Source organism: Epinephelus moara, chromosome 12 (assembly GCF_006386435.1).
Source record: "Epinephelus moara isolate mb chromosome 12, YSFRI_EMoa_1.0, whole genome shotgun sequence".
Lineage (NCBI taxonomy): Eukaryota > Metazoa > Chordata > Actinopteri > Perciformes > Serranidae > Epinephelus > Epinephelus moara.
The window spans coordinates 6,773,636-6,790,317 of record NC_065517.1 but is presented as its reverse complement, the minus strand read 5'-3'; the positions used below and the strand labels follow the sequence as shown (position 1 = coordinate 6,790,317).

At 41.3% G+C, this 16,682-nt stretch overlaps 1 protein-coding gene across 1 annotated transcript; it reads left to right on the top strand.

Annotated features, from left to right (window-relative positions):
* The first annotated feature begins 8,117 nt into the window (after nt 1-8,117).
* Nucleotides 8,118-10,590, top strand: LOC126398882 (uncharacterized). The gene is made up of 4 exons (XM_050058528.1): nt 8,118-8,211; nt 8,349-8,626; nt 9,166-9,315; nt 9,518-10,590. Exons 2-4 carry the CDS (start codon nt 8,356-8,358, stop codon nt 9,730-9,732), a joined length of 636 nt encoding a protein of 211 aa, XP_049914485.1. The 5' UTR covers nt 8,118-8,211; nt 8,349-8,355; the 3' UTR covers nt 9,733-10,590.
* Nucleotides 10,591-16,682: the final 6,092 nt, after the last annotated feature.

Below are 16,682 nucleotides of genomic sequence, written 5' to 3'. Positions count from 1 at the left end.
CCTCATTAATAAAACCCTTCATTTAAAAACTGCATTTTGTGTTTACTTGTGTTATCTTTGACTAATGTTTAAATTTGTTTGATGATCTGAAACATTTAAGTGCGGAAAACATGCAAAAAAGTAAGAAATCAGGAAGGGGGCAAACACTTTTTCACACCACTGTATATATGTCTAGATATTTTATCCAAATATGCAAGAATCAATCCTACTGTGAAGCAGAATGTGTGATTAATTTTAATACATGACAAAGGATTATTTTTGTTTCACCTCCAGAAAATAAGCTACTACAAACAAGTTTTGACTTTGTAAGATTAGCCTCCTTTTTTACTGAGGGTTTGGCCCCAAGTTAAGTCTGAGGGGTGTCAAGATGATTTATTAAGGAAGAAAAGCAAAAACAAAGAATATTGCTGAGACTTTTCTCAATTTTTTCCTTTTTTTTCTTGAAAAATACTGGTACTTTTATCGCTTCTGTTCCTGAAAACCCTTCAAATTAAAAAAGCATGACAAGGTAAAATCACTTTTTGGTGACTCCATTTTCAGCAGTCACTGCAAAAAACAAAAACAAAACACTGCTTTTCTGTGTAGATATCCTAAAAGTTATTGGTAATGAAATTCCAAATTCCCAGACTATCTATTAAAGATAGTATATATCGTCTTCTCTTATTATGTGTGTCTGCACAAAAATGAGAGTACATAGCTTCAGTGCGCTCTTCCCAGTGCAGTGTGCATGAAGCCTTAGTGTTGTGTAGTAATCACCTTTAATCACACTGTGGCAGTATTGATCTACTAAATGCGGACTTACTCTGTGTTGTAGATGCAGAAATGTCCCCTAAACTACAGGAAACACACAATAATAAATGTTCTGAGTTGGAACAAAATCAAACAGCTTCATCATTCTGTTGCAGTTTTACACATCATAACATGTCTGAATGTCTTTAGGGGTACTTGCAGCACAGGATAGTAAAGACAGAATAATGCAAGGGATCAGTTACAGAGAAAGACAACAGACTATGTTAAAGTGCAAATGGCCTTACAGTCCCATTACAAAAACAGAGTCAAGCTCTGACAAGCTCCTGAAGAAGACAACCTCCTGTAACATGTTAAAAAAAAAAAGGAAAACTGGGACAAAACTTAGTCGTGGAGATTCAGACAAAAAAACAAAACAAAAACAAATATCAACCAAAGGGGATAAGATAACTAAATGTGAGTCCAATCATAAGGTTATGAGTCAAATGTTGATATAATGACCCCGTTTCCACCTGGTATTAATATGTGATCTGTATCTGGAGATCTGATCTTAATAAGGAAAAACACATGTTAATGCAGGTCTAAATGCAGACACTTCTGTCACAGCTGGAGGGGGTCGGGCTTACTCACACTGTGATCAGATCTCAGCCAGGCATAAATCATATCTGTACAGTTTGAATGCTTAAAAGTGTTTAACATTATGGAGATTACACTTATTTTCTTGCTTTCCAAGAGTGAGATGAGAAGACTGAAATGAATCTCCAGATCTGGAGCAACGATGTGCATGCAGGAGACTGACGTGAAGTTAAGTGGCTGCACCACTCACGACATAAATTATAAAGCAGAGACAAGACAATGAATTGAGGACAGACATGGAAAAAATAGCATCAACTAACAGCATGACTTTAAAATTGAGCTTGAAGGTTCATTCCTGACCTTAAAAATAACAGTTTGACGAAAACAATTCTCGATGCAATTTCCTTCTCACTTCTGGTTTGGAAAGCTTTCAATCGCAACTCTTGGTCTTCCTCTGTTGGAGTTGATAACTAGTGATGGCCTCATGAAGCCTCATGAAGGATTTTCTTTATTTTCTGAGCCCACTAGATGGCGCTTTTTGTTCAACAAAAGGTTAAAAGCACACTGAATTGCTATTCTTTGAGCCTCTCTCCTTAAACCAAGAGTGCCATCTAGTGGGCTCAGAAAATAAAGAAAATCCCTCATGAGGCTTCATGAGGCTTCATGAGGCCATCACTATTGATTACCACTGGGGAGAGGTCAAAGGCTGTCAAAGATCAAGGACAGCATTCCCTCCTGACACCAGGGATCTTTGAATAAAGACCAGGGTTGCCATCTCCCCCCATATACAACCAACTGTTATCAAATGACTGAGGGTTCATACTCAGGTCATGTGATTAATCATTTATTATAACCGAGAAAGCAGCATATGCTGTGGAAACAAGTAAGTTGGCCCTTGTGTTGAATTTTTTTTTTGTCAGAAGGACTATAAAGACATATATGTAGGTCTATTTTGACAGAAAAACCTTAAATCAACGTCTACTTACTAGCTTTTCAAGAACTTTCAAGCACATCTTCTTCAGCAGGTGGAATTGACTTTGTTGTCTCACTCTGCATACAAGAGATGAAGTTAAAAAATGAAATCATCATATTAAAAACATTTCTGGGGGCAGTGTACAATATTGTTCCCTTGACCATGGCATTAAACAGCCCTGTGCTCCTGTGATGTTTCTCATTCCCTGCCTCTCGCCCGATGTCAGCTGGGATAGGGTCCAGCCCCCCCGCGACCCTCAAGAGGATGAAGATGAATGAATGAACAATATGGCTTTTCTAAGAATATAGTACTGAGATGCTTTGTTAATTTGGCAACCATATATAAAGCTAAAAGAAACATTACTTTGATTGCTGCAAGTCCATGCTGGTTTGACTGTTATCAGGCCATTTAATGGTCATTGTCAGTGGTTTTAAGCATCATAAATATTAGTTAGAAGGGGCCTCAAGGAAGTTAGGTGATGTAGTACAAAGAGCGATAAAGTCCACATTGGGCAAGCAGGAGTGGTGACGGATTGGTCAAACATACATGGGAATTTCACTTTGGAGAGAGGGGTTGGGGTTTGTGTCCCGCTGAAAACCAAAAGTCAATGTTGATTTATTTTACCAGTGATGGTTGTTACCAGCCCTGATGTTGCTGGTATTATTTTCATCCCGTGAGTCTGTGTGTGTGTGCGTGTGTGTGTGTGTATTGTAGTGGCAACGACCATAGAAGCTGAAAACAATAGTGTCACAACTGTGCAAGATGCAGTCACGAAACTGGTGAAACTAGTGATGTCCAAATGAAGCCTCATGAAGCATTTTCTGAGCCCACTAGATGGCGCTTTTTGTTCAACAAAAGGTTGAAAGCACACTGAATTGCTATTCTTTGAGCCTCCCTCTTAAAACCAAGAGTGCCATCTAGTGGGCTCACAAAATTAAGAAAATCCCTCATGAGGCTTCATGAGGCTGCATTCGGCCATCACTAAGTGAAACGTGTGAGGTGTGTAGTTATAGAGATCAAAAGGAAGGCCAAGTTCAGCTGACAACTTATTTTAAGAAGTTGGTCAAAATCAAAAACATTTTGACATTTTATTGAGTAGGATGGAATTAAGATAAATAAGTAATCTTGAATAAAATAGCTTGACCACTAGATCTCAACACAACTTTGGGATAAATATTTAGTCAGTTCAACTTAATGAAGTTTTTTGAGGTCAAAGCAAATCATGTTGGTTGTACTAAACTACTTTGGTTTGTCAGACTATAAAAGACTCATGGGATTGGCTCAATGATGAGTTGGAACTGCTTAAGATGATGCATGCAAATTGTTACCTTTTTTCTTTTTCTTTTTTTTTTACTTACCTTCTTGTTTTGTCATCCTGTGGTCTGATCTCATGTAACACAGTACAGTGCAGCCCTGCTGAGTCACAGCTCTCAACACATAGGACATCTGCCTTATTGTCTGCAGCTCTCACTGTTTGATTTATTTGTTTCCCCCTGGATCGCACACTACAGCAGAATATGGCTGTGCATATTTCATGTTTCACTGTGACTGATCAAATTGCCACAACTAATAGTGTGCTCTAATCAAAGATTCTTTTGATTAGAGCTGCAGCCTCTCATCACCTCTGGCTAAGCCTTTGATTGAATTTGCATTTGGTGGGTGGTCAGCAACGCATTTCAGCTGTGACCACGTCCCTTTTATCCTCAGTAATTACACTCTTCTATTCCGACCAATTGAATTAAATGTCAGAATGAGCTGGCTCAACAAGCACTTTGGCACACTTTGAAATATAATGTGAGCACTGCAGATCTGTATGAGGCCCTGATTTCTATGCAAAGCGTTCGTTTAATTCCCCCAGCAATTAATGTAGTGTCTGGTGGCCTCTGATCATCAGCGTGTGAAGATCTGTTTGTGAGATACTGATCTGGGAGCAGCGTCTCTGATGCCACAAGCACTCTGTGAGTCTGTTTACCAGGGTTAGACCTTTATATTAGCCTGCAAATATAACAGCGTGATATTTGGATTTTAAAGCAAACACTCACCACAAAAAATTTCAAAGATCCGTTCCAAAAGAGTAGATATATTAAAAGTGCATTCCTCTGCTGTTGACAGAAGTCCTTGTGTTGCCTTGGAGGCTGAAGTGAATCCTTGTAGGATGCAGTGTTAGTCCTCACCAAAACAACACACTCTGGTTTATTCAAAGGCCTTAAATGCATCTGTTGTGTTGACCTGATTGGGACCTCCAGGTGACTTTTGACTGTTCCGTGTCAGAAGCAAAGGTGTGATGCTGATATCTGACCATTGTTTGTTTCCTGTCTCCTACTAACAGGCAACATCAGTGTCTTTAACTATGACCACCATCTTGACCTCAGCCGAGTCATAAACAGAACCAAACCTTAACCACAGAGTTGGCAGATTAAGAAACAGCTGTATGTATAATTTTTGCAGCACTAATTTGCAATGCTTATACACATGTATACATATACTATATACATCAGATCAGACAACATTTTAATGTTCATTTTAGAGCACTGGCTGGTTAGCTAGAAAGCCATCCCTGCAGGGACACATAACAAGAATCTAAAGTCCCTAAAATGAGGAAAAGGAGACCTAAGAACAAGGAGGAGAAGCAGACTGCAGTCCAACGTTGAATCTTAGCAATATATTGCTGTGGAGGGTCAGCAACAAAATGTATTTCAGGCACCCAAAAAAGTCCCACCTAAAAAAATGCTGAGCCCACTAGATGCTCAACAAAAGGTTAACAGCACACTGAATTGCTATTCTTTGAGCCTCTCTCTTTAAACCAAGAGCACCACCTAGTGGGCTCAGAAAATAAAGAAAATGCTTCATTCGGCCATCACAACTACGGCATAGCTGTCCTATTAAATATTTTGATCTCCTTTGACGTTTTTTTTTAATCTTTAAATCCGTGTGTTAGAAAACAGCCTTGTCCCGGGGAGAAGAATTTACAACTTGAATCAATTAAAAAGCCTTAAAAAAATCTAAAACTAAGAGTACGCACTGATAACACTGGTGTAAAAATGTACTGCTGTCATCATCATCTTTGTTTTTAAAAATACGTATATTTTTATGAAAATGTTGGCCCTTTAAAGATGTGCCCCAAATTTTTATCAACTCCATCAAATTTCCACAAAAACAACATGCTGATTAGCATGGAGAGAACTCTTAGCAAGTCTGAAAAACACTCATTACAGCTGCTATGAAATTAATAAATATCTCACTTTTTGTCAACTACATAAGACATCCACTCCATCAGATCTTACCTCCGACATTCATTAAGAATGCTACTCAAGAAAAAAATGAAATCACTGGGAGGCTGGCCCTTTACAAGGTTTAATAGTCAAGACAGTTATCTTTTTAAATATATTTGCAGCCTATTTTAAGAGTAAAGAAAAAAAAAACAGTTTTCAAGAATGAGTGATATTTAAATACAGTCTGTTGGCTTTGGCCATTGCAATTTCTGAGCTGTTTGTGGTTAAACAAAAAAAGTTTATCTCTGTAGGTTTCTTTCCATAATGTTGTTGGACACTTATAAAAACAATCTGAGCCTGTCAGTGGCAAAAACAAACACTTTTAGTGGATGTACATTGAGGGTGCACCAATACCCCAAGTGATTACATTGCAGCCTGTTCTGCCACTGCAGCTCAATACTGGACCAATGTCAAAAATTGTTGACACAAAAATATGCAACAATAGTTTATTAATTCTTCTCATTTCTGTAGCTAGGACATTGTTTTATAATAATAAAAATAACTTCTTACTCACCAAGTTAGTTGTTGAGATCTGATAACAGGATAACATCATTAAAGAGTATTATGACAGACCTGAATAAAAATAAATATCTGACACAAATGCCCACATAGTCACATCACAAACTGATATCAACCAGTGCACGAAGATCAGATGGTAGATGCTTCTTTAAAAGAATCAGAGGGTCAGCCATGTTCAATAGCTGTGTTGAAGATGTGACTTGACTCAACACCTTCAGGCATGTCATTGTGTAAAAACTGCTGTGAATCCTGCTTCAGCCTGCCTGGAAGAACTACTTCCTCTCCTGCAGTACAGAAAAAATATTTTATTAGTCTGGGTTTCAGTGGAGAGCTTCACTGTCTCATAATGCTCTAAATATTGTTTTTACTCACTCAGACAGGAATAATATTTTGTAGAAATATTTAAATTGTTAGGCTCTGACTGAAAAAAAATAAATATTTGTTGATCAGCAACATATAAGCTGTTATTACGTTTTACTCAACAATAAAACCTCAATCTGAATGCATTCATACTGGAATTTATACACAGTGGCATGCACAAGTTTGGGTACCCCTCATCAAAATTTCATTTACCATGCAAACGTTTGGGCACCCCAAGACATTTAAGCTCTCAGACAACTTTTACCAGGGTCAGACCTTGATTAACGTGTTAGGGCTCTGGCTTGTTCACAGTCATTATTCGGGAAGGCCAGGTTAAACAAATTTAAAAGCTTTATACGTTAATAGTCTGATTCCTGAAACCTTGTTCCAACAATCAGCAGCCATGGGCTAGTCTAAACAGCTGCCTAGCACTCTGAAAACTAAAATAATTGATGCCCACAAAGCAGGAGATCGCTATAAGCAAAGTGTTTTCAGATAGCTGTTTCCTTAATGTAATTAAGAAATGGCAGTTAACAGGAACTGTGGAGGTCAAGTTGAGGTCTGGAAGACCAAGAAAACTTTCGAGAGAGCTGCTCGTAGGATTGTTAGAAAGGCAAATCAAAACCCCCATTTGACTGCAAAAGACCTGCAGGAAGATTGATCAGACTCTGGAGTGGCGGTGCACTGTTCTACTGTGCAGCGACACCTGTACAAACGTGACCTTCATGGTCATCAGAAGAAAACCTTTCCTGACTCCTCACCAAAAAAATCTAACATCTAAACAAGCCTGATGCTTTTCGGAAATAATCCTGTGGACTGATGAAGGTAGAATAGAACTTTTTGGAAGTAATGGGGAAAGGTGTGTTCGGAGAATTTAATGAAAAGAACACCTGTCCAACTGTTAAACACGGAGGTGGACCGATCCTGCTTTGGGCTTGTATTGCAGCCAGTGACATGGGCAACATCTCACAGGTAGAGGGAAGATTGTAATCAGTTAAATTCCAACAAATTCTGGAAGCAAACATCACACAATCTGTAAAAAAGCTTAAGGTGAAGAGAGGATGGCTTCTTCAACAGGACAATGATCCTAAATACACCTCGAAATCCACAATAGACGACCTCCAGAGGCACAAGCTGAAGGTTTTGCTATGGCCCTCACAGCCGACTTACACATCGAAAATCTGTGGATAGACCTCAAAAGAGCAGTGCATGCAAGACGGCCCAAGAATCTCACAGAACTAGAAGCCATTTGCAGGAAGAATAGGTGAAATTCCTCCAAACATGAACTGAAAGACATACAAAAGCGTTTAGAAGCTATGATACTTGCCAAAGGGGGTGCTGCTAAGTACTGTCCATGCAGGGAAACTAAAGAAAAGATTACATACAAAGTCAATGCGCCGGGTGGCGCGATGGACGCATCTAGCGTGACGCGATGGACGGGATAGACGCGTAGGCGCGGTGCGATAGCCACGAAATTCGCGTCCATCGCCTCATCGCTTGAGTTGAAAATATTGAACTTTTGAGGCGAATTTGCATGATGCTGTGCCGCAAAAGCCAATCAGCGTTGAGATTCTCCCGATGTCACTGGCGTCATGACGTCAGTGACGCCCTGACGTCCAGTTGTTGATGCCAAGATGGAGGAGAAACTTATCATTGCGGTGTGCGGCTACCCGGAGCTATATGACACTACGTGTCTACTCTACAGAGACCGCAACAAAAAGGAGCAGGCTTGGGTGAAAGCCGCCGAGGAGACTGATCTACCTGGTAAGTTCTGTAAATATGTCTTTTATTAGTTTGCAGAATGGTTGTACTATGAACGTTAGCACTTGCTTAGCTCCACTTAGCACAGCCGGCTTCCACGCCATAACGTACTTGTCTGTTACGATTGTGTTTTTTGTCAGTGGAACAATGTCGAAAGAAGTGGAAGAGCCTCAGGGACACTTATTTAAAGGAAAGGTGGAAGGAGACAGAAAAAAAGAGCGGGGCAGCGGCAGGGCCAGTGAAGAGGTGGAAGTACTCTGCGGTCCTTTCTTTCCTCGACCCCTTCATAACCCCAAGGGAGACCAGCGGGAACATGGGTCGGGGGTCGAGGATAGGGCCGCAGGGTACAGAGAGTCGGAAGCAGGGCCAGTCGAGGACCGGGGAGACGCAGCAGGCCCCTCAGGGATTGAGTCCGGAGGTTTGTTGACAGATGAAGATGAACACGCATAAAGCATTGCAAACTTATAGAAGAGATTTCTGTATCGATGGATAACTGACTTGTATAGATGTCTCAGTATAGAGATTTCTTTTCACAGCCTGTACTATAAAAACTGACAAAGAAAATTTGAAAATACCCTAAACTAATATGTATTCTCACCTACAAAACCTGAAATTAAAACACTTGGATATTGAATGGAACAAGCCCATGGAAGAACACAAAAACACCCGAAGTCACTGAATGGGAGAAACTGCTTCCTTTGAATCCTCAGTAGCTAGAATGAACAATACAAAAGGGAAATTAAAGTAAGTCAGGGATCATTTCTTTCTTTACATGAAGGGTTCACTGCATTAAAGGGTTGTGGAGGCTAGATATTACCATGGCTGGAACTGTATGATGTATTAATATGGGTGCATTTGTAAAATGCTTTATGTGCTGTAATTGACAGTGAAAACTAGAATGACTGAGACAATTAAAATGTAAACAAAAAACTAAAGACAACTTTGTCACTACTACAGACCACCCAGCACAAGACTCTCCCAGCAGCAGTGACACTGAAGCTGCTCCTGCTGCCTCTCCCGCTGATGGCCCTGCTAATGGCTCTTCTTCTGGCCTTGCCACTGCCCCTGCTGCTGCTGCTGCTGCTGCACGAGGGAGAGCACCCAACGGTATGAGTATAATTTTTGCATGGCGTTTTTCACTATGAAAAGTACCTTTCAAAGTTACTTTCAGTTTGACTCATATCTTTTTGTCTGTTGCCTGATTTCAATATTTTAACAAATATTCACTTAGATATTGTGTAACTCAGACCTATTGAGTTGATTGAACGCAGCAGTTTATGTTTCCAAAAAATATGTTTCCATTTCACAGTGACGAGGAGGGCCAGGAAGAGAGGGAGGGAGGACGGAGAGATGCCCAGGCAGAGCCAAATTGAGGAGCTGCTCCTGGAGGCCCTCAAGAGGCAAGCGCAACCAGGTCCACCTGCTCCCCCTGATCCTCCTCGTCAACCTCCCTCAGAGGATGAAATGTTCCTCCTCAGCCTGGTTCCTTCCCTGCAGAGATTGTCGCCCCAGCGGAAGGAGTAGGGATGGGAATTGATAGGATTTTATTGATGTCAATGCCATTATCGATTCTGCTTATCAATCCGATTCTTTATCGATTCCCTTATCGATTCCTCCTGTGAATTAATGATATCACCTCCTGTTGTTTGAAACCAAAGACATCTGCTTTCATAACGTTTTATTATGAACCTTAAAGCCATGGTCTAGTTCAGAAAGACGATGAGAAAGATTTGAAAAAAAGCACAATCCCGGCCCACAGCCTGAGTGTGTCAACACCACACAGCTAGTGCAGCTAACTCAGGTGAGGCAGCTAACGCAGCTAGCCCAGCATATTATAACAACAAATGGCGTGCAAATCAACTCAACTGCGGTGTTCCCATGAAATCCGACAACAGGAGCAGGGACGTGCCGAGGCTCCACAGCGGGCTAGCAGCTCCAGTGAGGCTAACAACAACAGCGTCCTGCCGCCGTGTACCTGGAGCGGGGATGCGCGAGGCTCCACAGTGGGCTAGCAGCTTCAGGGAGGCTATTAACAGCGTGAAGTGAAGCCACGGCTTTGACCGCTTCTGTCTCTCCGCCATTACGTCCTCTTTGTTGTTGAACGTGCTGCTGACTGACGAGCATAGATTCGGCGTAATGAAAATAATCGATAAGGGAATCGTTAAGCATAAAGGCTAATGATGTCGATGAATTGAACCAGTATGTGAAATTTAACATACACAAATTAATTTTTGAAGCCAGCCCTGTTATGCTAAATTTTGAACAAAGTGAGTAGCTTTTTAGCTAATGGTGCAACAATCTCTGCAGGGAACGAACCAGGCTTTTCAGTTTTTTAAAAATAGGTGTCCCTGAGGCCTCCATTTCAGATTGTTAATCACCCAAGCCTGCTCCTTTTTGTTCTCTGTAGAGTAGACACATTATTTGTATATGTTCATCACTTTTTTATGTTTGTGTTTATATCTATGTATATTTTTATAACTTTTTTGTTTGTGTTTTTATCTATGTATATTTTTATAACTTTTTTTTGTTTGTGTTTATATCTATATATATTTTTATAAGTTTTTTATATTTGTGTTTCTCTGTATATATGTTTTATATTTCAAGATTTATATATAAAAGAAAAAAATAATCTACCTCAGCTGTCTTTCGGCTTCTCTTTCCTACAGAAACAATTCTCATCTGATTTCATATATTTATTGCACACACAGAGCACTGTGTACTGTATTCTGTAGGTTCCAGCTGTGCAGAGGTCTTCCCAGACCTGGCAGAGGCTCCACCACACCATCGGAGATGTTCCCCCTCATTGCAGGCGCTGGGGTCGTCTTCCGCAGGAAGTTGTGCAGGACACAGGTCGCCTTCACACACTTCTCTGCAATGTCGGGCTGGAGCTCCATGGCACGCCGGTACATCCGCCACTGGGATGCAAGGATCCCAAAGGCGTTCTCCACCACCAGCCGTGCCTGGGACAGATGGTAGTTGTAGATCTGCCGGTCTCTGGTAAGTGTGCGCCCGGGGAATGGCCTCATGAGGTTTCTCCGGCGTGCAAAGGCCTCATCCGCGACAAACACATGTGGCTGGGGTCCCCTGTGGTCAGCTCCTGGTAACAGCCGGTCAGCAGGCAGCTGGAGGGTGCCGGAGCGAAGCGCTCGACCAAAGGCTGAGTTGGCCAGGATACCGCCACCACTGGTCCTGCTGTAGCCCCCGACATCGATCACCCTTAAGCAATACTGGGAAGGAGGACTATCATGAATGTCCCCTTGTAGTTGTAGTACTGGGATCCCGAATGTGCAGGGGCTTTCAGGACCACATGCTTCCCATCCACAGCGCCACAGCAGAGAGGAAAATTCCACCGCTCCTCAAACCCCTCTGCGATGGACCTCCACTCCTCTGTGGTGGGCACAGCCATGAACTCCTCCACGAGGCAATCCCAAATAGCTGTGACTACAGCTGGAACAATCAGGGAAACAGTGGAGACCCCAACGTGGAAGCTGTTCCTGATGATCCTGATGGAGTCACCAGTGGCCAGGTATCTGCAGCATAGAAGAAAACATTAAATGTAGCTGAGTTGAAGTGAATGTAGGTGGCAGTCTATATCAAATCTGTTGCTACTTGTACTATTTTATTGATATGGCTGAACAGGTGAAAGTATTTATGCTATTACATTATTGCAGTGGATAAAATGAGCTAATTTTCTATTGAAATGCATGACAAGCAGGTCAAGATCTAGGATTGACCCATAAATTGTACAAATTGCACATGAATTCAGACTTTTCATAAATCGACATCTTGAAGTAGATGTAGTAGTAATTTCATCAGCCTTTTAGATGCTGTTCTTATATACTGTATATGTGTGTGTGTGTGTGTGTGTGTGTGTGTAATCTTATGTAACATTACGTTTTTAACATGATTTTTGTTCATTTTATGTCTATTTTTAAAGTGAGGCACACAGTGCATGCAATTTCTTTGATGTAAAGCACTTTGAGCTGCATTTCATGTATGACAGGTGCTATACAAATCAAGATTATCATTATATTATGCCGTTATTACATCATTATACTTTTGATCCGTTTATTGAAATTGAATCACAGCAAAATGTAGGTTCATACCACTATAGTGTCAGATAAGCCGACGTATGACTTGCTAGATACAGTGAATATTTACTGATTTTGACACAACAATAAACTGCTACTCACCGGAGACAGGTGGACAGGCGCTCTGCAGCTGAAATGGAGCGCCTGTAGTTGGTGTCCTGCAGGGAGATCCTGGCACCAACCCTCGCCAACAGGTCCTCAAACTGGGCCCCAGTCAGCCTGAAGTACCGCTGAAAGCGGCTATCATCCAGACGGAGTTCCTGGAGGAGGTGGTGAAACTCGCTGAGCTGGATGCTCTTCTGCAGGATAGGGTGAACCCAAAAACGATGGCGTTTGGCCCCCCGACGCATCTGGGACTTCCAGAGCAGGTACAAAGCAGCGATGGTGGTTATCTCAGCCATGGTTGAGGAGAGAATGGCGGGCCAGATGTTGTTATCTAGTGAAAATGGGCGGGCTCGCTACTCGCGCGACTGACACAATAATGCGAATTAACAAAATGGTCCGGTGTCCATTCGCTTCACTCGTGCCCGGTGTGAACGCACAGTAAAAGATTAACATATTAAAGAAATGTTTCATTTTAATTTCATACCTTTTGGAAACAGTTTATCTCCTACTTATCTTACTAATCACAGTCAATGAAATTTTTACCAGGAGTGCCCAAATGTTTGCATGCCTTGTAGAATACATTCTGTGGATGCACTGGGATACATCGTCAGTGATGTATCCTGGGGTCACTGGGTATTTCGGGTCTTTTCAAACTTTTCAAAGACATCCTCACCCAGGCCACCCAGCTGGGGGTGATCAGTCCCCAGCTTGCATCCCAGCAGCAGCAGACCACGGGGCCTCCTTCCTCAGCCAGAGCCACCTAGTGCCTCTCTCTGTGGTACTGATGATATCCTTGATGGCCCTCTTCTTAGCCAGCCCCACTATCTTGCAGGACTGTTTCTGAAGTGTGTTTGTTCACAGCAAACATCCAGTGAACCAACTACACAGACGTCAGCTGGGATAGCTAACAATGTACACGCTGATACTCTACTATATCTTTACATTGCAAATAGTGGTTTGCTACTACGTTAATGTTTTGAATGTTGCATACAGAATCTTTAAAGGTAATTTAAGACTATTTCAATTAATATAGCCTAAATATGTACAGTATACGACATCCACCACTGTGTCTTTGGACCCCTGTGAAAATACCGTCAGTCAATGGCACAAATCTGAACTAAACTGCTATGTGGGTTTACTTTCTATTTCTTTCTTTCTATTCCTGTATTTCACTGACAATCAGATCTGCTGGTATTGCTTGCTAAACTGATGATCTGCTGTGTCATAGGCTATATGTTGTATTTCATGTCGGAGTCAAGATATATGTGCTCATAACAATGATGATGATGGCATCTTCCACTGCAGCAGCAATTGTAATAGCAGAATTAACTGTTTCCATTACTAAAATGGTTTACCTTTTATTAAATACAGTTACAACAGTTTTGAGCTGCCCCTGGCAAATGTTTGTGAATAAACTAAACACTCTACCAAAAACTGTCATAGTCCTCACAAAGGGAGAAAGTACCAGGGGATATTTACTGACAATGTCCACGTCTACATCAGATGATGGTTTTTCCACTTTAGAAAAAGTCAGCAGTGGAGATATTCAGTTGTGCTTTTGTCAATGTGGATAAGTGGAGAAACATAAAAAAAACCCCTCACCTTAAGCTGCTGGAAACAAATGTCCTGGCAAACTGTTGCAACGTTTTGTCACTGATTTAAGAGGAACAACAAATCTTAACACCAAACGGCAGAATGGACATACAGGCAGGGTTCATACACATTTTAACCAACAAATTTCCATGACTTTTCCATGACTTTCCCATGACTTGGTACCAAGTTTCCATGACAATACATGACCTCTAAAACATCAATGTATGCATGAAATATAGGAATAAAACTATGTAAACAAATTATCACAGTGGAAATGTCAAAAAATAGATCTAATGACAATTATGGTTTTATACAAAATAAATATTTGTTTAAACTAACACTGATATAACAGTTTACATAAGGTAAGGTATATGTTATTGTGTTCTGGAATAATTTCACGAGGCATACATGTTTCGGAGGTAACAGGGTCTGAAAAATGAATAAGCAAATGAAGGTACCCAATAATACTTTAATAATAAAACATAAGGAGGAAACGTTTTAAAGCAGCTCATCATGGAGGTGAAAACAAAACAACCTTTACACAGTTTCCTGCTCTATATGATCAGTAATATGTCAGCTCTGTGATGGAATAAATACTTTGTACTCTGCTTAAGAAAAAAGGGAGTCGAGGGACATTCCTGCATCTTTCTGCTTCTTCCGATAAAGTGCAAAACGCTTAAAAGGGAACAAAGCTGCACAAAAGGCTCCGTCTATTTACAGGTTTGGACAGAAGCAGAGATAATTTCCTACGATCCGGTTAAAGTCTAAAAGGAGAACGTTTCTGAGCTCTGGATTTCAGAGGCGTGTTGCAACGAGAGCAGGATTTTATGGAAGAGTGTTAGGCCACTGTAAAAAAAAATTTTTTTTTTGAGCTCTGACTTTTTTTTAACAAACTTTACATTAAAGTGAAAGCTTCACATCAACGTGCAGTGTTCAACTTCCCATCCGGTGGATTTGCATCCATCTCTGAATGCGTTGTGCAGTATGTGCAAACCGCACGAGCCGATGTTGATAAGCGTCTTTCCCGCATCAGTCTCCACTTGCTTCTGGAGTATTTCGAACACTTTACAGTTTACGTTCGGCCCGTCCATAGAGATTTGGACCAGATTCCGAGTTCCGATCTCCGAAAGCAAGTTGTTCAGTGTCTCAACAATGTCTGCAGCTGTTGCATGACCCAGAAACTCCGAGCCGATGTACGTCGTTTTCACCTCGGGCCCGTCCCACACTCTCACATGCATGTCTACCTGTTTAGACTGCAAGTAGTGATTCAGGCTTTCGTCAAATAACATGACATATCTTTGCTTTGACACTCGACGTAAAGTGAGTCCTTTAAAGTAGGGCGCCAGTCCAAATGTACACAGATATGCGCATTTGCGTTCGCCACAAGCAAATTTCGTTGCTATTTGGCTATCTGGAAACATAGCCTGGAAAAACTGGCTTATGTCTTCACATGACTTGTATGAAAAGTGAGCATTAGCTACCTTAAGCGCCCATAAAACTTCTGACGTTAGCACTTCATTTCTGGTGACAACATTTGAGAGAGTCCCTTGTTTCAATGAGGAGGTGGCAGTACTGCTGCTGCAAACAGCCGGTGTCACAGTGGCCGTCTGGGGGGTTGTCTGTGGTCGGAAAAAGCTCGTGATGGAGCTAGCTTCGCGGGCAGTCACAGCAGCGTGGTGCTTTGCTCCTTTAGCATGGCTAGTCAATGCTGCCTCCCCCATATTAGAGATATCAAACGTCTTATTGCATACGACACATTTAGCCTTGCCTTTGTCCTCCGTCTTCTCCAGCCATGATTTATACTTCTCTGAGTGCAGCCAAACGTTGTTGAATGAGCACCTTCCTGGCATCTTTGTGAGCTAAACTGTTGAAGCATGTTGTCACTCGATCCGATCTGCACCTTGCTAAGTTACGCTGCGCACGTCACGCGTGACCTGATGAAAACAGAGGCTGGTCAGATCAATGCGCGAGACTTTTCGATACGAAATATTTATTGATCAATTTTAAAAATCAACCTTACAGACTGTTATTACTAAATGTTATCATTAAGTGAGAAAAAATCCATGACTTTTCCAAAACTTTTGGGGTGAACTTATGTTTCCAAAACTTTTCCAGGCCTGGAAAATTACATTTTCAAATTCCATGACTTTTCCAGGTTTTTTCAAAACATACGAACCCTGTACAGGGTATATCACAAGACATGAGGGGATTATCACTCAGTGTTGTCCATGCATCTTAGCCACACTTTGGTCCATTGCATGATTTCGTAACAACTATTGACCAGGTTGCCATTAATTTGGATATTCATGGTCTGGAGAGGATTGCTCAAAATGATTCAGGTGACCTCTTGACCTTTTGTTTGGCCCACTTGTGTAGTTGTAGTTAATGAGGTGGGTGTTTTACTAGATAGATGTGAAGGTTACTGAGGAGGAAGTATACTCTCCTACAAGCCAGATGTTAGGAAATATGGGCAGGGGAACAACATTTTCAAAAGTGCACCCATCGCGGGGGAGGGGGCAAAATCACTTTAACCCTATGGGCCCTAGGCATTTTTGGGGTATTTTTACTGCCTTTACTTTTAAGCTCATATCACAGTCATTGTAAAGGCTACATACATATGCTATATCTTGTTTTTTTTCAGGACAATCTGGGCTAACCAGATTTAGATCTTTCTTTCTTTCATTT

Bases quoted from the DNA above. Each gene is read 5' to 3' on its own strand.
- LOC126398882 (XM_050058528.1), top strand. From the start codon at position 8,356: ATGTCGAAAGAAGTGGAAGAGCCTCAGGGACACTTATTTAAAGGAAAG. The intron at 8,627-9,165 runs GTTTGTTGACAG...TCACTACTACAG, and splicing joins CTCAGGGATTGAGTCCGGAG to ACCACCCAGCACAAGACTCT. The intron at 9,316-9,517 runs GTATGAGTATAA...TCCATTTCACAG, and splicing joins ACGAGGGAGAGCACCCAACG to TGACGAGGAGGGCCAGGAAG.